This window comes from Asparagus officinalis, chromosome 4, assembly GCF_001876935.1.
Source record: "Asparagus officinalis chromosome 4, Aspof.V1, whole genome shotgun sequence".
Taxonomy (NCBI): Eukaryota; Viridiplantae; Streptophyta; class Magnoliopsida; order Asparagales; family Asparagaceae; genus Asparagus; species Asparagus officinalis.
Window position 1 is genome coordinate 9,841,729 of NC_033797.1, and position 21,334 is coordinate 9,863,062.

Sequence of the window (21,334 nt, forward strand, 5' to 3'; positions counted from 1 at the left end):
TTGCAGAAATATGATTATCTTGCCATTGAGGCAACTGGGTCATTTTCTGTTTTCTCGACTCTAGGTCCGCATAGTAATGGACCCCGTCGGTTTGTTGCATGGCCTTAGCCAGTTGTCGAGCACGGCGCTGACGCTGTCTCTGACGAGCCCTCTTCGTCAGCACCGGCGAGCTATTCATCATCGACTCCTTAAGGGATGTGGAGTCGTTTGGAGCAGGTATGTTGCAGATGGGTTCCTTAGCAGCAATTGAGTAGGAACCTTCACCTGCGGCCTCTTTGGGCATTGCAGACTTGAACGTTTTCTTGGAAGACGAAATCTTCCTATATTTACGAGAGGAGGAAGATTTCGCGGATGAGGACGATAAATACTCCTCAAACTTCGCCTGATCGAATTCGTATTCGATCTCTTTATTGATGATGATCTTGATCGGTTGCGACACCGCGGTCTCGGCAGCGAGACCGCTGGCTCCCACTGTGGTCGCCAGCTTGTTTGGTTCAAAAGTCGCTGCTGTGGAATTCATTATAACTTTGTTCGATTACAACAAATTCGAAAGAATAATCTTTTTATAAGACTTTTTCTACACAACAAAACAAAAATTACAACTCTTGAGAAACAAACACGAAAATCGTCTATCAATTCTCGTTTTCGTGGGACTTTGCCTGTGCCGGGAACGCTTTGGTTCGTGGACCGCCGATTCACAGATCGTGAAGAGGGGGCTTATGATTCTAACTTCGTTATCGAAGTAGAAATTGAAACGATATCTTATCGAAGTAAGATAGTCGTTCTTCTTAAAATCAAGTCGAAGCTTAATTTCAAGGCGTTGCAAGAAAAGAACTCAAATCTCTGCTCTCTCTGCTCTGGAATGCTCTAACAAATGCTCGATCCTCTCTGCTCTCTCTCTGCTCTGGAATGCTCTAACAAATGCTCGATCCTCGTCAGAAGTGACCCTAGGGGGGTATTTATAGCCTCAAGGGTCTGTAACTGCAAAAACTCAGCAATCATAGAAATCAGTACGGCGAGACAGTGTTTGCTGTCTCGCTGGGGCGAGACAGTGTTTGTTGTCTCGCTGGGCGAGACAGTGTTTGCTGTCTCGACCCGCGAGACAGTAAATTTGCGCCTGTGCTCGCCCAGCGAGACAGTAAATACTGTCCCGGAAAATGACAGTTTCTCGCTGTAACTGCTCTCCCACGTTTCAAACTCCGTTATTTTGGTAGTTATCCACGTGATTTTCGCCCACGATGTTTCCCACGTCTCTTGGCAGTTAATGGACACGTGTAGGGCAGTTACAAAGGTGGTTTGTCTCGCTGGCGAGACAGTTCATACTTGTTTTGATTTTTCCCAAAAACAGTATGAAATCCTTTCTCGTGATTTTTTGAGTGATCTTCTCTATGTTTGGGATATCTATTAGCATTTTTTGACGCCTACAAGGTGTACGTCAGCGTGTATGGCACACGACAAGACCCGACCCCACAAAGAAAATAGAACGAACGGAAATCCAATGCGAAAAATGATACGATAATAGAAACTACAAAAGAACGTACAACTGAAATCCACAAATCAACATGAAAACACTACTAAATCATGATAACATAAAGCATCCAAAATCGATCAGGTAACGAGATCATGCAGCTAGCGATCAGTCTGATCATCCAAGTAACATGATCATACACTAGATGGAATTAATACTTAAAAATCTACAACAAGAGAAGTAGTACGTCGAGCGAAATAATCCAAACAAGGAAACCCTCATGTATATACCATATGTCTCGAATTGTAAATAATTAAATATTAATCCCGATCTATGTATGAAAAGAAACACAACTAGCCTATATCTCAGAAGAACTCATAATTAGCCAAGAAACGAGTCATGCAACTAGCAATCCTATACAGGTCACTGGTTCACATCTCACACAGAGTCAAAGTTCACATTATCGGATATCTGGTTAACAACCACATCTCACTAGTACCTCAGACCCGCCCCAGTGCGAAACGATTCACTAGTGCGTGCCCGGAAATAATCAATAATCACAATATCACCGCTCCTCAGACCCACCCCAGTGCGAAACGATTCACTAGTGCGAGCCTGGAAATAAACAATAACATATCCGATCACTGCTCCTCAGACCCACCCCAGTGCAAAACGATTCATTGGTGCGAGCCTGGAAATAAACAATAACATATCCGATAACATGAACCAAGACTTTCCCATCCCAAGTCCAAGTTAACAACTCATAACTAACGGGTCACTATGGTCAAGCCATACTCACGATTCTCAACTATAACAGGGTATAAATGCAATGAATACTATGTAACAGTGTCATGAATCATGAACAGGAAACATGAACAACTACTAATAACAGTGCAAGATGGAACTACAACTATCAAATAATTTTACATGAAAACTCGCAATTTCCAATCGTCATGATCACAAATTTATTAATTCCAAAAATAATCTTTTCCAAAAAATAGATTCCTTTAAAAGTAATCTCTTTTCCAAAAATTTCCTTTAAAATTATTTAACATTATAATTATTCAAAACTAACACATTTTCCAAAATAAATTCTTTCAACTCATTTATTATTATAATAATTGAAATTAAACCATTTTTCAAAAATAAACTCTTTAAAAAATTATTTCTCATAATAATAATTCTAATTAATCTAGAAAAACATTAATTTATCATTTGAAATAATTTAATGTCATCATCAACAATCCCACGCAGATAATCGTAATATACAAGTTATAACTAATCATATTACAGCACAAATAATTCGCAACAGATCCAGAAATTGAATTGACGAGTCAAAGGGAAGCGGGATCTTGCCTCGGGTTTTTGTCGAACGAATCGACACTATCGGTGCGACGCGTCGACGCTGAAGGGCGATAGATCTGAATGGCGACGTCAACGGGGAGGCGACGGAAGGCGTGGACCGGGCTTTGAACAGGCGGCGACAGCTTTGAGTAGTAGGGGCCGACGGCGGGTGAACCATCCAGGTGCGTGGCGAAGGGGGCTGGCTGGAAGGCCGGCCGACGGCTGCGGGGTCATGACTGAGCTGGAGGAATGGGCCGGAGGTGGGTTCGACGAGTGCAGCGGGTGCTGCGGAGCTCAGGTCGCGCGCGGAGTGCTGGTGCTGGAGGCGGTGGCGCTGGGTTGAGAGAGGAAGCCGGAGGGCGGAGGGGACTGGGCGTGTGTGGTTGGTGGACGTGCGTGAGTTGTCGAAACGGGGTTGGGCGTCGCTGGGGGTACTGCGCGGCGGAAGATTAGGACGCGAGGGGGCCTCGCGGGGTTTGGGGCGTTTCGTCGGAAGAGAGAGAGAGGCCGTACAGGAGTTCGGAGCGGCGGGCTTGGAGGCGCGGGGCGGACGTCTCGTGGGCCGCGAATAGGGAGAGGGGTGCAGACGTGTGCGGTGTGGCGGCGGTTTCTGTCGAGGGAGAGAAGAAAGAAGGAGAGAAGAAAAGAAAAATATATATGATATATATATATATATTATAATATATAATATATATATATATATATATAGTATATATAATATATATAATATATATATATATAAATAATATAATAATATATATTATATACAATATATATAGATATATATATATATATATATATATATAATAATATATATATATTATATATATATATATGATGGGTTTTGGTTACAGGTATAAATATATATATGTATATAATATTAGGGTTAGGGTTAGGTATTGAAATAATTAAAATAATTACTTTTGAGTACTTAAAAATTAAATTAATTACATAATAATTATCTACAATTAAAAACGTACATGTTGTGCTAATACAACAGTTGATACGAAGTAGTCGAAAAATACGTATATTGTACAATTAAACGAGAATAATTAATAAATAAAATATATTTACTTATATTTAAAATCAAACAATTATGAGATAATTATATACGTAGTAAAACGTACCAGTTGTACTAATACGGCACGTAATACGTAACAGTAGGAATAATACAACAAATTATACAAATAATACGTAATTAATAATACAACGCATTATACAAAAATATATGTAATAATAATAATACCACGTATTATTCAAAATGATACGTAATAGCATCGGTAACACAACAGATAAATTCCAGAAATATTTACTGTACTAAATAAATTTATAAATATTTAAATCATTTAAATAAATATAAAACTTAGATTTCAAATCATAGAAAAATCTAGAAATTTGAGAAAAATATAAATACTCTTCCAAAAATAATAATTAAATATTTAAAATACTAGAAAATTATTTTAACTAATATCGAAATTTCACGGTCCTTACACATGTTCTTCGCAGCAAGTTATGTTTTGAAGTCCGTCTGCAAGATTGGACTTTGCCTAAACATTAGACTTAGCCTTAAGCTCGCTAAGTCCGCCTGAGGCTCGCCTTTGCATTCCAGAGTCAAAACGCAGAGTTTATCTCTGCGTCCCAACGACAAAACACAGAGTTTGTGGACTCAAAACGTAGAGTTCATCTCTGTATCCCAACAACAAAACGTAGAGTTCGTGGCTGCGTTCCAGACTCAAACGCAGAGCCAAACTCTGCGTCCCAGGTCCAGAACGCAGAATTCGTGAGTTTGCAAGCTCAAATACAGAGCCCAACTCTGCGTCCCAGGTCTAGAATGCAGATGTTTGGGTCAAAAATCACTGTTTTCATTGTGATTGAATCTATTACAACTATAATCGTTTACAACAAACTTAAATAAAAAGTTGATCTTTTTATAAGATCTCCTTATACAATAAAAATACAAAAGATGCGACTCTTGTCAAACAGCACAGTGAACGTTTATTACCCGCTGCTTGTGTGGGATCTTTGCCTGTGCCGGGAACGTTAATATCCGTGGACCGTCGCGGATCAGATCCGGTTGACAGATTGATGATCAAAGCTCTTACTTCACGAAGGAAGTAATCGCTGCAGCAATGATCTCGACCAAGCGAGATCACGGCTCTTCTCGAGATTTAAGACTAAGCCTAAATCCGGAGGAATAAGGGATGTGTCTCGGATCTCTCGAACTCCATTCTTTATGCACAGGAGATCGCCAAGATCTGCTAACCATTGCTGTAAATTCGTGACTTCACTCTCCAATTCGGCAGCGTTTCGCCCTCTTGATGTCCGCCCCCGGAGAAATGGGCACCCGAGCTCGTATTTATAAGCTTCGGAAGCGGGTATTTGGATAAGAACGAAGGATTCCTCTTTATCTTCAGTTAAGAACTGATTAACCATGGTATCAGATCAGTTGGGAAGCTCAGGAACTAACAAATCCCGAGAGAATCCGTGAAAACCAAAAAATCACACCTTTAGATCAAATCTAGCCGAAGCGTCATCCGGTGGCTCGGCCTTGCCTACGGGCCGAACCCCTGGTTCGGTCGAGTCGTTTTGATGTGACTCGGCCGCCAGCGGCTTTTATTGGTTTTCCAAGTTTTGACTTGTTCCGTCGTTACGCGTATTTCGTCATTTCGTTGACTTGTACACTGTTTTGGTGGCTGATGAGCGTGCGGGAGGCTTGGTTCGCTGATTTGGTGGCTGATGAGCGTGCGGGCCACTTGGTGATGGTCGATGAGCACACGGGCCACTTGGTTCACCGATTTTGATGGCCGGTGGACGTGCGGGCCACTTGGTGGTGGCCGGTGAGCACGCGGGCCACTTAGAGCTGGCTGGGGGAGCCACTTGGAGGTGACCGGTGAGCGCACATGCCATTCGGTTTGCCGTCTCGCTTCATGTGTTCGTCGGCGTCGGATAATCCTCTTAGACTTAAATAATGACGTTCATCGCTTTCTCTCTGTCTCAATCTGTGTGTGGATACCTATAGGCAATTTTAGACGCCTACAGCAGAGTTCGTACCCAGAAAGCAAATTCTGCGTTTGACTCGTTCAAACATGAGTTGAACGGTTCTAGAAAACGTTTTCTCGCCACGGTTTGAGGGGATTACCACCCTATCATGGAGAGATTTATGGGGGGCGGTTACACCCCATTAAATCCTTATTAAGAAGATATTTAAGGGGGCAGTTACACCCCTTAATCCCCTATAAATAGCGGGGAAACTCAACTGAGTTTGGGATCTCCAATTCATCCTCTTTTTGGCAGCAAAGAAGAGATCTTTTGGCAGATCATCTTTAAGGGAGATCGGCATTTATCCTTGGAGAGCTCAAAGCATTCTTCGGCAACAGGAGCTTTCTTCATCCTTGGCTTATAAGCCGATTTTGGTCAAATCAACTCTTTCATAGAGTTTTAAACTCGTTCAGAGTTATCAACTCGTCAAGAGTTTCAAACTTGCTTTGCAAGTTAATCCGAGACGTCGAGTCAAGAGGCGAAGACAACGTTCCAGCGAGGTGTTCGGATCGTCAACGGGATACAAGAATCTAAACTCCCATCGACACCAAGAAGAACCCAGGTTAAACAAAGGGAATGATCTCTGTCGACTCTTCTCTCTTTTGTAAAGCGGGATTCCGATTGAGAATATTGTAATTTCTTTTTCTAAGTTTGTTAGAGAGAAATTGTATTGAGAACGTTGTAATCATTCTTCATCTAAATCAGTTAGAAAGAATAACACATTTTTGTTCTCAGTTGTCTTCTTCGAATTTTCCCACCAAACAAGAACCAACGCTTAGTCGCCTAGGCAGGCGCCTAAGCGGTTTCTGGGCGTTTTTTTTTTATTTTTTTAATTGTGATACTTGAAAATAAATATATATACCCAATCAAAGATGCATAAATACTAAAATATCAACCCTGTTAACTAAATTGTTTGGTTTACCAATTATAATAGCTCTTTGTATGTTTATACTTCTCAACTCAAATTTTAAGTTTATCTCAACAATGAAAAACTCATTCTCAACTCAAATTACTGTTAACTTATAAGTTATTGTTAAGTTTAAGTTGGCAATAAACTCAAATTACTGTTAACTTATAGGTTAATGAAGTTTGGAGGACGTGTAGGCGACGACACATAAAATCACAATGAAGTCCTATAGGGTGCAATCCACGTAAGCAGACAATGCTCCCCTAAACGCTCGTAAAATCTAGGTGGGCAGTCTAAATACCGCCTAGACGTTAGGCGCTAGTTAGGCGGCCTAGGTACCGCCTAGGCCTAGGCGTAATTCCGCATTGACTTGTAGGTCCAGTGGTCCACCATGGTGAAAACTACGGACATTGTCCTTTACCACTTTTTAAGCACGACACTTGCATCAGTGGGAACTTTATCTGACTCTAAGCTAACCAAACATCATTTCTATTTTTGTGTTTATTTGTATTCTTATAGTTTTGGCTAAAAACAAGGCATCAAAGGCTAGGAGGCCCTCTGGAAGGTAGACGCGCGCGCGTCACCGGTGCATAATTATTGTAGAACTTTGTCTCCGTTTCTGCTTTCGTTTTGTTTCAATGTCACATTAACTTTCGAGAGTGACTGTTCACCACTAGTAAGGGAAGGTAACGTGTTCGTTTTATATAGTTTTGTTTAAGTGAGGGAGAATTTTTTTTTTTTTTTGAAAGGACCGTTTTAAAAAAATATAATATAGAATTACTACCAAAATTGATCACTTTTTTTTAAAAAAAAAGCCGATTTTGTAAAAAATTCAACTTTAAAGTACAGGGGACAAGTAGTCCCATGCATTTAATTCTCATTAATTAAACCTTAAGTATGTCAGCACAAAATACACGGGACGACTAATTTTACATTAACGGTAATTAGCGACCACTAATTACACGGGAGTACTAGTCCCGTGTACTTTAAAGTCACCTTGACGAAAAAGATGTCGATTTTGCTAATATTTTCATAAAAGATTAATTCGATTTTGCTTATTATTTTTCAAAAATAATCTTTATTTTATTTTTTTGAATTCTCCTTCTAACCGAGGAGGGATGCTCAAAAACATATTAATCAGACCTCAACGCCCGTCTCCTTCCCGCTACTGTGCCAAAACAATGGGAGAAAAAAAGCCTTATTTCGCCATGATCACGGTTCAAATCATATTTGCCGGCATGCCCATAGTCTCCAAAGCTGCCTTCAACGGTGGCCTCAACACTTTTGTCTTCGTATTCTACAGGCAAGCAGTTGCCACGGTTCTCTTGTTGCCTCTAGCTATAATATTTGCAAGGTAGTTTTCTTCCCTATTTCGTTACTTTTCAAATGATTCGCTCTTCATCTTTCAAACTTTATTGAGTTTATTATGCTTAGGAGGACTGCACCCCCATTGCCATTCAAATTGACGTTCAAGATTTTCATGCTTGCGCTATTAGGGTACTATAAAAAATTTCTTTTTTTCCCCATTTTTATTAGTTTTTCCTTATTTTTTTGAAGCGTGTTATGACAATTATTTGAATCCAGGTACACGATCAACTTAAATATTCACAGTATCGCCATCAATCTCACCTCTGCAACAGTGGCCTCAGCATCAATGAATCTCATACCCGTTTTCACTTTTATTCTCGCGGTTCTATTTCGGTAATTTAGACTACACAAGAACCAATCATTTTTTTTTAACATATTAATAATGGAATATTCTATATTAATGCTTTTAATTTTGAATTATTTTATAGGGAGGAAGTGATTAGATTGAAGAGGCGCCCAGGAATCGCCAAGGCAATTGGCGTGCTAATTTGCTTTACAGGAGCTTTGATTATTGCAGTTTATAAAGGCCCTCGTTTAAATCCATTCACCGATCATCACTCAGTTCTTCATGGAAGTTGTGAGGATCATTCGAATACTAGTATAAACAGAACTTGGATGATCGGGACTTTTCTTATGATTTTAGTTGCATTTTGTTGGGCTTTGTGGATTGTGTTACAGGTATATATGCCCAATATTGTTCATTTAGATTTAATGTATTAATAAGTTACTGAATGATTTTACTTAATTATTATTTTTATTTTTTAAATTATAGGGGGTATTGTTGAAGGAATATCCATCATGGATTTGGTCCTCTGCTCTTGTGAGCCTCTTCAGTTCACTTCAGAGCTTTGTTGTTGCCATGGCGGTTGAGAGGAATATGAACAAATGGAAGCTGCACTGGGATGATGGACTTCTTGCGATAGCATATAATGTAAACGAATTCTTGTCCCCAAGCGATTATATTTTTCGTTTCATTTACCAAAAGCATTGGTTTTTAAAAGTTAGACTAAGAGAGATTTTTTTTTCTTTTTCTTTTGTGCGTGTGCGCATGTCTAGATTTCATAATGAAGATAGTTTTTGTAGGTTAACACAGTGGTACTCAAGATTTTTCTTAAGAATTCTTTTTGTAAGAGATTTTTTTTTGGTGTGCATATGCACATATCTAGAGTTCATATATAATGAAAATAGTTTTTGTAGGTTAACACGCTGTGGTACCCAAGATTTTCTTAAGAATTAATTCTTTTGTAGATACTAATACTTTCATTGATGAAGATGAGTTAAAGTTACATATGGACGATGGACTTCTTACAATCGGAACACAGATGAATTCGTTCACACTACTATGCATTTAGCTTCAAGTTTGTTTATCATGTTTTATGTGCATAATTTTCATAAATACTACTACCTAAGAACTTTTGGTTAAAGCATAATGGCAATCAAGTTATTTTATTTTGTTTTTGCATTATGGGATTTGTTATGAAGATAGTTTTTATAGATAATACTCCTTTTACTTTCATCGATGAACATGAGCTGAAATTAACAAGGATGAAGGACTTCTTGCGGTAGGATAAGGCATATATGAGTTGAAGCACACAACAAATTAATTATTTCCGTTCAAGAATTTTTCTGCACACGCACATGCAAGGGAGTTTACTGCGAAGATAATTTTTTGTAGATAATAAATATAATTCTCATCATTTCACCGATGAACACGAGCTCAAAATTAACATTTGCAGGGTGTGTTAGTGGCAGGACTTGTGTTATACTTGCAAACTTGGTGTATTCACAAAAAGGGCCCTGTTTTTGTGGGAATGTTCTCTCCCTTGGCTCTTGTTGTCGCCATTGTAGCTTCCTCATTGCTCTTAGGAGAGGTTATAAATCTTGGAAGGTAATCATAGATCATTTCTTTTGAAAAAATGTCTCAATGACCCAAAATATGAGATCAAGAGAGGGGACATGAAGGGTGTCCCCTCCCCATTGCATAATGAGCTGGTCATCCAGCTCATTATGCAATGGGGAGGAGACACCCCACCTGTCCTCTCTCTTGGTCTCATATTTTAGGTCCTTGTAGCAGCGCTCTTTCTTTTGAATAATTTCTTTTGTGGTGGTAAGTATGCTTGTTGACTTGGTGTTTTGGTTTGGTTTGTGGTATTGCACATATATGCAGTGTCATAGGTGGAGCCTTTTTGGTTGTGGGCCTTTATTGTGTTCTGTGGGGAAAGAGCAGAGAAAGGAAGAACGTAATTAATTCAAATGTTGAGGATGCAAAAGAGAGGAGAAGCTCGCATGTGGAGGGAGCAAGGGATACCATCTCAAAAGTTTAGAGTCCATAGTGAACTATGCCAATGAATGAATTGCCGGGGCGGGGGGGGGGGCGGCGTGGGGTCATTACATATGTTCGGATGATTTTTTGAATGGTGTTCTCTCTGATTTTCTACGTTTCCTCTTTATTAAGATGTGCTTCTTTTCTTAGTTTCTTTTAAGTATTTATGTATTGAGTGCTGCCTACTAAGCGACCCCAAAAAATTAGAGGACCTTCTAAGTGAGACAGGCTGAGTGGTATGTCACCTCCTGTCCCGTGATGCACTAGTTCATGTGCATCACGGGACAAGGAGACGACACCTCACCTGTCCCACTCATGGTCCCCTATTTTAGGGTGAACAGTGCATCACGGGACAGAGAGGCGACACCTCACCTGTCTCACTTAGGGTCCCCTATATTTGGGGTCCCTGAGGCATTTTTCTTTATGTATTGTGGTAACCAATCTAGCATTTGTAAGGTAACAATTTGAAGATGATTTTTTGTTTTGAGTTTATTGTTTAAGTTTAACTTGTCTTACTAGATTAACAGATGCAAAAACCCTTTAAGGCTTATTTGGATTGGGGTTAATGTGAGGTAAAGGAAGGTACATGACACATTAATGATGTTTGAGAATTCATTTGAGCCAAATAATGGAAGGAAAGTTGAAATAACGAAGAGGGAAAAGCTTGAGATTTTGTTGCCCCCCAATTTATGTGTAATGGAGGGGAAGAGAACCCTGGAAAAAAAATATTACATAAAGACAATTTCATCCTATTATCAAAATAAGATCCGAACGGGTGAAATAACATGTAAGATTATTTATGTAAATTTATATATATTCTATTACCTTCCTTTTATTTTACTAAACTTTTCAAATAGGGTGAACTAAGTTCTTATTGGTTTTCCTTACTAAATTCCCCAACAAGTTTTGCATATTACCCTAACTTCCCTTAACTCATCCTATATTTACTTAACTTCCTTTTATTAAGAGCAAATCCAAACAGACCCTTTGGTTACAAAGTAATGTTAAATATGTTTCTAAAAAAATATTGTTTTATATATGGCCTTAAAAACTTTTTTATTAATTTCTTTGAACATAAAGCGTAATCGACATTCATTTCGTAATGCAAACTAGGAGCCTTGACACGTAGTTTGCACAGACGATTTTGATAAAGTTTACTAGCAAGTGTTAAGATATTCTGAAATTGAGGTGTGATCGTCATATGAGAATTTTTAAAAAAAATTATGACATTTAAGTAATGAAAAATTCCCCAATGACGCAACATCAACAGGGGACATGCGAAGTGTCTCCCTCTTATTACATAATGAACTGATCATCATCACTTGTCCCTCTGTTGATCTCATATTTAGGGTCATTGTGGCAAAGCCCTTTTAAGTAATTAAAGATATTAAAGTGCAACTCCTATAAAATCCAGTTATTATTGGGATTGAAGTCATTTCATCTGAAGATATTTATGTGCAATATTGGTAAAACAAGCATCGTTTACCCAAAAATCAAATTCAGGAACACCGATCTCTCCTCCAACGAAACGAAACGAAACGAAACGAAACGAAATCCTCTCCCTCTCATCCACCGCATCAAACCAGCAGCAGCTACAGTGCTCCCCAAACCCTAGCCCCCCTTAAGATTTAAGGGACTAACATTGGGAAAAAAAACCCAAAACTTTCCTGGCCAATTCAAAACCCTAACCCTAGAACCCCATCGCTCTCTTCCTCTTGAAGAAGCGGCAAGAAATGATGGTGCCTAAATATCATTCTCATATCAAGTAGGTGTCTCAAAGATTTGATCTTTGTTTACTTTTTTATTTTATTTTTGTAGTTGTTGATTTGAGTTTGGGAATGTGTAGGTGTTTGAGGAAATGGTTACTGAGGATTATGGAGGGAATTTTTCCCGGATTTTTTTCCCCATAAATCGCCTGCATTGTTTAATGTTTACCGGTCGCAAAATGTTGCTCGTGAGAGTAAGTTTTGTTTGAGCTTTTCATTTCAACATTTTCTCCTGTTGTTCTTATGTTCGAGTTTAGTTATCACGTGACCACTAATTTAAATATTTAAGATAACTTGGACGTTTTAATATGAAACAAATTTATGTTCATTGCTAGATAAGTCTAAGTTTACTTTGTGTAGAAAGTAAACTGCATGGCATATTAAAATTAGCATTTGAACTTTATACAAACAATTTTAAGATAGTAGAGAGGTTTCACATGAGAAGCAGAAGAAAGAAAATTTGATATTTCATTTCTATAGAGGGGGTATGAGAATTATCTGCAGAACTGTCATATGGTCATGAAATTTTTTTCTCATACTGGATATGTCTTTTCTAAGATAGGAAAAACGAACTGGACAATAGAACACTGGAGCCTGATTTTGGTAGACTGGGCCAATGCTTATTGAGTTTTTCTTTTTAGAGCTGTATGCTCTTCTTATTGAGTTTTTCTTTTTAGAGCTGTATGCTCTTCTTTTGCACTGATCGAACGGCTCTCGTTTGCTCGATTATCATGCATCTAGCGGATGCAGTCCACATGATGCTTTCTCCTTATAATGTACATGTTTTATTGTAGACTAGACTATGGAAAAAAAACCCTTCCACAGAGAGCCCCATAGAGGAAATCATATAGGGAGGATGGACATCATAACAAGTGCCCGATCACGAATTTTAAAGTTGGTGATTGTATTGATGTTGTAGTCTTACTGCGCTAATAAGTTATTGGTGAATGCATTGCTACAATACTCTGAGTAGACTGATATTATATAATATCTGCACTGGTCTGAAATTGCTATCAACACATCTGTCATGTGAATGCGTGAGGAGATGTGAAAGGAGATGTGAAGCTAGGCAGCGCGTGAAGAGATAGCAGGTGAACGTGGGGGCCACCACGTGAAGTTGTTCTCAATTCGAACGCGTGAAGAGAAGAGATAGCAGGTTGCGTGGAGGCCACAACACCGCGTGAGGAGATTTGAACGTGGGGGCTACGAAGGTGTGAAAGCCATGAGTTCAGTAGTATGCGGGTACGGCCCACGAAATTCACCTCTCCTATAAATACTCGTTCCTAGGGTTTCGTGGAATTAAGGTGAAAAAGTGAGGCCCACGAAATTCACCTCTCCTATAAATACTCGTTCCTAGGGTTTCGTGGAATTAAGGTGAAAAAGTGAGGGCGCAGGCACAGAAGACAGAGGTAAATACTCGTTCCTAGGGTTTCGTGGAATTAAGGTGAAAAAGTGAGGGCGCAGGCACAGAAGACAGAGGTTTCGTGCAAAGGGAAAAAGGCGGTTGTGCAAGTCTTAGGCTGTGTGCAAGTGTACCGCAGAGAGAAAAAGTATTTGGATGCTGACCTTTTTGAGAAGAAAAAACAATGAGCCTATTTTAGGGTTTAATTGTGAGAGCTGTGTGATTGTAAATCCTATTTGTATTCTTTTTCTCTCTAATAGTAGATCTCCCCCTCTTTGCCCCGTGAACGTAGACAATTTACCGAGCCACGTTAACATTGATTGTTCATGCCGTGACATTGTAATAGTTTATTAGGTTCCCTCGACAGGTCAGTCCTAGAACTGATGAGAGGAAGATCTGATATCTCACTTTATTGAGATATTCTCTTCAGATTCTTATTTCTTTTGTGAAACAAGGATTTTATTACGACATTTCTCTCTTATTGTGCACTAGAAATTCTATCGAAATTTTCGCTGCGCACAAGTGGTATCAGAGCCTAGATTCAGATCTAGGGTTTTCTGTTTTGGTTAGAGGAGTAGATCGATTTGAAAGCTCGTCTAGGGCTTTATTTGGTGATAAAAGTGTGATCTTTTGGTAAACACAATTTTTTTTAATTTTGGATCTATTCTTCGTTCGTTGGTGTGTTGAGTAAGATGTCGGGGAAAGAATGTACTTCGGGTGTCGAGGTTGGTGCTTCTGATGCGAAGACCATTCAGAGTTTGAATATCCACTCTATGAAGATAGATGTGGAGAAGTTTAATGGTACAAACAATTTTGGATTATGAAGATGCGAGGTTTTGGATGCGCTGAACGCGCAGAATTTAGAGGATACCTTAGAGTTAGATGGCAAGCCAGATGATATTGAAGAGAATGTTTGGAAGAAGATGAATCGAATGGCGTGGTGTGATTAGGTCTTGTTTGACTCAAGATCTAAAATATGATGTGATGAATGAGACTTCTGCGAAGAAGATTTAGAAGATTCTCGAAAGCAAGTATCTGACAGAGTGTTGAGAACCGCTTGTATTTAAAGATGAGACTTTATCGTTTCCAATTGAAGAAGGGAACCTCAATTAGTGATCATATGAACACTTACACAAAACTTTTTACGGATTTGGCGAATGTGGATGTCATGATTGAAGATGAGGATAATGCATTGCTATTGTTGAGTTTTTTGTCCGACGAGGAATATGAGACCTCCGTTCTTACTCTGATTAATGGAAAGACATCTCTTTCGTATAGTGAATTATCAGCTTCAAAAGAAGGATAAGGAGGTTTCAGTTGAGCCGGTAGCAGAGGCGTTGGCCGCAAGAGGGAAGGGTCCAAACCGAAAGAATTGGAAGTCACAGTCTAGAATAGGACATCCTATAATTAGAAAAGATCAGTGTGTTTGGTGCAAGGAGACTGATCTTTAGAAGAAAGACTGTTCAAAGCTCGACAAATAGATGAAGAATAAGCAGAAGGGAAAATAAAAGCAACCATTATCAGAAGCAAACATCATTATATCGAATGATAATATTTCTGACTCTTCTATTTATTCGCTTTCTATCAGTCCTACAGATAGCTATTCAGAGGAATCTGAATGGATTGTTGGATAGTGGTACGACCTATCATGTATGCCCTAGAAGGAAACAGTTCTCCAGTTTTAAGAAGCTGGATAGTGGTGTGGTGTACATAACTGATAACCATGCATGCCAGATCCTTGGGATATTAAGAATTCGCATCAAGATATTTGACGAAACTGTTAGGAAGTTATATGATGTGAGATATGTTCCTTCCTTGAGGAAGAATTTGATCTCGATTGGAGCTTTAGTTGGAGAGGATCTGAATGTTCGAATTGAGGACATGGTTCTCAAGATTGTGGAAGACTCTTAATTGTGATGAAGGGCGTCAGGAGGAATAACCTGTATTACTTGACCGGAGTTATAGTGGTAGGTGGAGAAGTGACGACTTCTATTGATTCGACTAGACTGCGGTATTTGGGGCTTGACCATTCCGGTATTGATTCCTTGCATAGATTGAAAGAGGGTGCGAAGACCTACAGTTTGAAGTCCAGTGAACATGTTGATGTGAGCAAGAAGATCGAGGTTAAGTTTGGCACCTCTATTCACCGTGCTAATGGTCATTCTGGAGGTGTTCACGTGGATGTTTGGGGGCCTTCTAAGGGAGAATCATTGGGAGGTAATAGATATTTGGTTTCCTTTGTTGGTGGCTGTTCTAGGCGTGTTTGGATTGCAACCAAATTCCCTTTGGAGAAAGTCCTAGTAGTATCCAACAGATTGAAGAAATGTGTGATAGACAGAAAGATGAAGGTACTTCATTCTGGTTTTGGTGGGAGGTACAAGATGGACTTGTTTCTGTATTGAAGCCGAGCTCACAATATTTCGAGACACTTCGTTGGAAAGAAAATCTTGGGGTAACTAGATAGGATGGTAAAATTGGAGAATCGTACCTTGCTAGAGGAGGATCAGTGTTTGTTGTCAATCAATGGTCTGCAGAAGAGTTTCTGCACTGAGGTTTCGACATATTTAGGTCATCCTATTAAAGAGTTGTCAACCGCTGTGATAGGAGGTAAAACTCAATTGGGTGTTTGGTCTGGTAGTGTCACTTCGATTGAGGCTTCGATGAGGGAGCTATTTGACTCTCAGCAGGTGGAGAGTTTTGGACAGACCTTAGATGTATCGCAGCGGGTGGAGAGTGATGCTACTTCATATTGGGTGAAGATTACTCCACATACTCCAGATCATTCTGTATTGTTAGGTTCCAGCTGAGGTGACACAGCTTGGGGATCAATTGGTTTTGGATGCAGATGATGAGTTGGTGTTGGATTTGAGTGCAACTAGTGGATATAATTTGGATACGGTCATTGGTTCACCTCAGATGAAGGTGTTTGATATGTTTCAGTTTGGGACCTTTGGGAGAGCTATCAGTTGCAGATCCGTTGGTGATGTTGGTGAATAGTTACAAACGTTTCTATTTGATTGAAGTCTTTTGGAGGCCATTTGATGAACTACGTGAGGCTTGATTCATTGGGCAAGAGGATACGTAGGCGGTCTTTATGATGCAGCCGATTTGGTGAGTTGATACCGACATTTGGAGAGTGTTCGCATTCTTGTTTGGGTCTCGACTTGTTGTGGATTGAGTCTGTTATCGTGAATTGTTTCACTTCGTACTAGACGCAACAAGTGAGATATTTGGTTTGGTTGGTGTTGGCTCAGTTTTGGGAAAACTTCACCGATGTGAAGAATTGTGAATGTGTGAGGAGATGTGAAGCTAAGGCGGCGCGTGAAGAGATAGCAGGTGAACGTGGGGGCTACCACGTGAAGTTGTTCTCAATTCGGACGCGTGAAGAGAAGAGATAGCAGGTTGCATGGGGGCCACAACACCGCGTGAGTAGATTTGAACATGGGGGTCACGAAGGCGTGAAAGCCACGAGTTCAGCAGCATGCGGGTACGACCCACGAAATTCACCTCTCCTATAAATACTCGTTCCTAGGGTTTCGTGGAATTAAGGTGAAAAAGTGAGGGCGCAGGCACAGAAGACAGAGGCTTCGTGCAAAGGGAAAAAGGCGGCTGTGCAAGTCTTAGGCTGTGTGCAGGTGTACCGTAGAGAGAAAAAGTATTTGGAGGCTAACCTCTTTAAGAAGAAAAAGCAAGGAGCCTATTTTAGGGTTTAATTGTGAGAGCTGTGTGATTGTAAATCTTATTTGTATTCTTTTTCTCTCTAATAGTAGATCCTCCTCCTTGCCCCGTGGACGTAAGCAATTTGTCGAACCACGTTAAAATTGATTGTTCGTGCCATGATATTATAATAGTTTATTAGGTTCCCTCGACAGGTCAGTTCTAGTACTGATGAGAGGAAGAACTGATATCTCACTTTGTTGAGATATTCGCTTCAGATTCTTGTTTTCTTTGTGAAACAGAGATTTTATTGCGATCTTTCTTTCTTATTGTGCATCAGAAATTCTGTCGAAATTTCCGCCGCGCACAACATGTCACAATTCCCTTTCATCCTTATTCGATTTTCTTATAGGGAGTCTTTTATAGGACTTTTCCCTTTGCAGACATATATATTAGTTAAAGCTCAACAATCATCTCCTTGTCTCAGAACTCTATCGATCAATTTGCCTAAACAACGGGAGAGAAAAAGCCATATATGGCCATGATTATAGTTCAAATTATATTTGCAGCCATGCCCATAATCTCAAATGTTGTATTCAATGGCTGCATGAACATATTCATCTTCAAGTTCTATAGATAAGCAGTTGCTACCATCCACTTATTGCCTCTAGCTATAATATTCACAAGGTAATTAGTTCATTTTTTTCATGCATTTTAAAAATTGATTCATTCTTTATCTTCTTAGTGTTGATAAAACCTCTGTGATGCTCAGTAGGGGTGGAAACGAATCAAATTGAATCGAACATCACACTGTTCAAATTCGAATTCGGTTCATATAGAGATAATCGAATTCGGCTCGAATACTAAATCAGACTTCCAATTTGGTTCGTTTGTGTATATTGATGTTAGTTAACTATTCGGGACATTCGAATACCTTACCTTCTCAACAACATTTCTGAGAGAACATTGGAAGAGAGAAGAGATCCTCATCACACGGCAGCTTCTGATCAGCGCCTCATCCGAAGGGAGACTAAGGGAGCAGACAAAGTTGCAAGAGGTGGCCATTTGCAAAATTTGGGAAGAGACACATCACATCAGAGATGAAAACCCTAGTTGTGAAGTGGATATTTGCAAGGGCCTAGACTATTAAGTAATATTTACATGTAAGTAATATTCACATGGGCCAGTACCTTTTTTTTAGGGAATGGGCTAACACTATTAACTTGTTTATATGGCCTAGATGTTTAAAGCTATTAATATGGGCCCATAGTATTAATTTATGTATGTGCACTCTAACTATGAACTTATTTACATTAAGCATAGCCTATTAACTTATTTACAATGGATTGAATGTGTAAAAGAGATAAACACTAAGTCGTGTTTGCAATAAAGTTGTTTTCGTCGAAAGTTGATTTCATTGTGGAATTCATTATATCTTTAGTCGATTACAACAAATTCAAAAGAAATAGCCTTTTTATAAGACTTCTCTTACACAACAAAAGAAAATTACAACTTTCTAGAAAATAACACAAAAATCGTTTATCGACTTCTGTTTTGTGGGAATTTTACCTGTGCCGGGAGTGCGTTGGCTCGTAGACCACCGATTCACAAGATCATGATTGGATTGTGAAGGTTTTGGGGATTTTTTCTTCGTTTATTGAAGTAAGAATTTGAAGCGAATATCTTATCGATGTAAGATGCTCATTCTTCCAAAGATTAAGTCAAAGCTTAAATCTCTAGGGATCAACGAAAGCTTCTTGAAAGTATTTTGAGGAATCAAGACTCTTTTGCTCAAATTCACCAAATGCCCAAGCTTATCTGCTCTAATCTGCTCTCTATCCTTGGATTCGTGTGTAGGGAGATATTTATAGGGATAAGGGTGCGTAACAGTGAAAACGGAAGCAAGATAACTGGCCAACCAACTCCTCTTTGGGCACGGCAGCCATCACTGACGCGGCCTTTAGCTCGTCAGTGTATGCTGGCGCGGCTATGGGGGCCGCTCCACCCACGTTTGTAACTGTTCACAGTTGCATTAGTGCACGTTTTCTGCAAGTAGTGAGCGTATTTTCAGGGTATAACTACTCCTTCACGTCACTACATGTTCTCTCTCAGTTATAGAACCACGTGGACCCTACTAAGATGCTCAAAACCGTCAGCAAATCACACAAAGATACCACGTGAACACGCGCGCCACACTCAACTGTCGCGCCTACGCGCGCCACAATTAACCGTCGTGCATACGCGCGTCAGTATTCACTGTCGCGCCTACGCGCGTCAGTGATGACTGCCGCGCCCATATAAGTCGGTGTACTTTGTCGCGAGTGTTCATATTGTTCTTCTGTGTTGTTTCACCTGTTCCTTTGCTTTTTATGGCTTTGGATGATTTCTTCTGACTTAGATAATGACATTCATTGTCTTCTCTTTGTATTGAGCTGTATTTGGATATCTATAAGCATTTTTAGACGCCTACAAAAGTTTATTTATAAATCTAAAATTTCAAATATAAACGAATAACTGATAATCAATCGAATCGAATATACCTTTCGTCAAATTCTATTTAATTATGAACCGAATACTAAAAATTATTCGTTTGCTATTAAATGAACTGTCGAATCAAAGATGACCGAATATTTGGACGAATAATAATTGAACTGTTTATTAATTATTTGGTTCATTTTCACCTGTAATGCTTAGGAAAACTGCCCCTCCATTGTCATTCAAATTGATGTTCAAGATTTTCATAGTTGCACTATTCGGGTACATAATATTTTTATTTTTCTTTGGGTAAATTTCATGAGCCCGCGAGAAGTTTTGACTCATTTTGAGATAACCCAAAAAATTTGGAAATTTCATTTAAAACCCTAATGTCTTTATGTTGGGGGTTATCTGACAATACATTCAGAGGAATGCAAAAAAATTATGGGGTTAACGGACACTTCCAAACTTTTCGGGGCAATCTCAACATGGTTCAAAATTTTTGGCGGTTTTGTGAAATTTACCCTTTTTATTGGGGTTTTTCTTTTTTGTAATGATTTCATTTTAATTTAGGTATACGATCAACTTAAACATGAGCAATATTGCCATCAAACTTATCCCGACAATATTGACTTTAGCAACATCAAATCTCATTCATGTTTTCACTTTTCTTCTAGCACTTTTATTTCGGTAATTTAGATTACATAAACCAATAGCTTTTCAAATATAAAATTGAAAGAGAAATAATTTATCAGTTTGATGAATGTTACAGGGATGAAGTTATCAGATTTAAGACTCGCGCAGGAATTGTCATGACATTTGGAGTAGTAATTTGTTTTATAAAAGCTATGGTTACTGGATTTTAAAAATGCCCTCATTTGAATTAATTCATCCATCATAATCCAATTCTCCATAGAAGTAGCCAGAATGATTCTAATTCTAGTCTAAACAAAAAATAGATTCTTGAACTTTTCTCATGGTGTTGGCTGCATTTTGTTGGTCTTCATAGCTTGTGTTATTGGTATCAATTACTGTTCATTCTCTAATCTTAATTTAGGGTTAGTTGATAGCCCCCTGAGCGAAAAATTTGGACTCTTTTACCCTCAGGAGGTTTATTTGTAAAAAAATAATTACTTTTTCTCTTAAGGGTATGTTTGGTTGGTTCAAATAATGCAGAAAATGGCTCATCAGAAAATTAACACGAGAAAATTGTTATTTTCCCTCACAATTAGCTGTTTGACTCGCCCAAACTAGAATGAAAAGTGAAAAAATAGCGCCAGCCAGGATCTTTTGGAGGAAAATTTTACTGTTGCTAACCCCGATTTCGAAAAAAATCCACCTAAGAATGCTCTCCATACACACCTAAACAAAAAAAGGATTTTCGGTTTCTCTATATTTTTCTCTCTATTAGCTGTTTGACTCGCCCAAACTAGAATGAAAAGTGAAAAAATAGCGCCAGCCAGGATCTTTTGGAGGAAAATTTTACTGTTGCTAACCCCGATTTCGAAAAAAATCCACCTAAGAATGCTCTCCATACACACCTAAACAAAAAAAGGATTTTCGGTTTCTCTATATTTTTCTCTCT

General features: G+C 39.0%; 2 protein-coding genes across 9 annotated transcripts in view; both read left to right on the plus strand.

Annotated features, from left to right (window-relative positions):
* Positions 7,882-10,477, plus strand: LOC109836571 (WAT1-related protein At5g64700-like). 2 transcript variants are annotated; one of them, XM_020404512.1, is made up of 7 exons: positions 7,882-8,112; positions 8,193-8,255; positions 8,343-8,459; positions 8,555-8,804; positions 8,899-9,057; positions 9,873-10,014; positions 10,294-10,435. In XM_020404512.1, the coding sequence occupies exons 1-6, from the start codon at positions 7,940-7,942 to the stop codon at positions 9,972-9,974; spliced, it is 864 nt and encodes a 287-aa protein (XP_020260101.1). In that variant the 5' UTR covers positions 7,882-7,939; the 3' UTR covers positions 9,975-10,014; positions 10,294-10,435. The 2 variants fall into 2 exon arrangements, with proteins under 2 accessions (XP_020260101.1, XP_020260100.1); XM_020404511.1 differs by having other exon boundaries at positions 7,884-8,112; positions 9,863-10,014; positions 10,294-10,477.
* The window catches only part of LOC109836572 (WAT1-related protein At5g64700-like), a 28,769-nt gene continuing 19,321 nt past the window's right edge, over positions 11,887-21,334 (plus strand). For 3 of the 7 annotated variants that reach the window (XM_020404515.1, XM_020404517.1, XM_020404513.1), the window contains exons 1-2: positions 11,897-12,214; positions 12,296-12,409. The gene's annotated coding sequence lies outside the window, so the exon portion shown is untranslated. Of the gene's footprint in view, positions 12,215-12,295; positions 12,410-18,183; positions 18,438-21,334 lie in introns of all 7 variants that reach the window. The other 4 variants (XM_020404519.1, XM_020404518.1, XM_020404516.1 and 1 more) reach the window with 3 other exon arrangements.

Coding starts and splice junctions, on each gene's coding strand:
- LOC109836571 (XM_020404511.1), top strand. CDS start 7,940: ATGGGAGAAAAAAAGCCTTATTTCGCCATGATCACGGTTCAAATCATA. Junction 8,113..8,192: donor CTAGCTATAATATTTGCAAG/GTAGTTTTCTTC, acceptor TATTATGCTTAG/GAGGACTGCACCCCCATTGC. Junction 8,460..8,554: donor ATTCTCGCGGTTCTATTTCG/GTAATTTAGACT, acceptor ATTATTTTATAG/GGAGGAAGTGATTAGATTGA.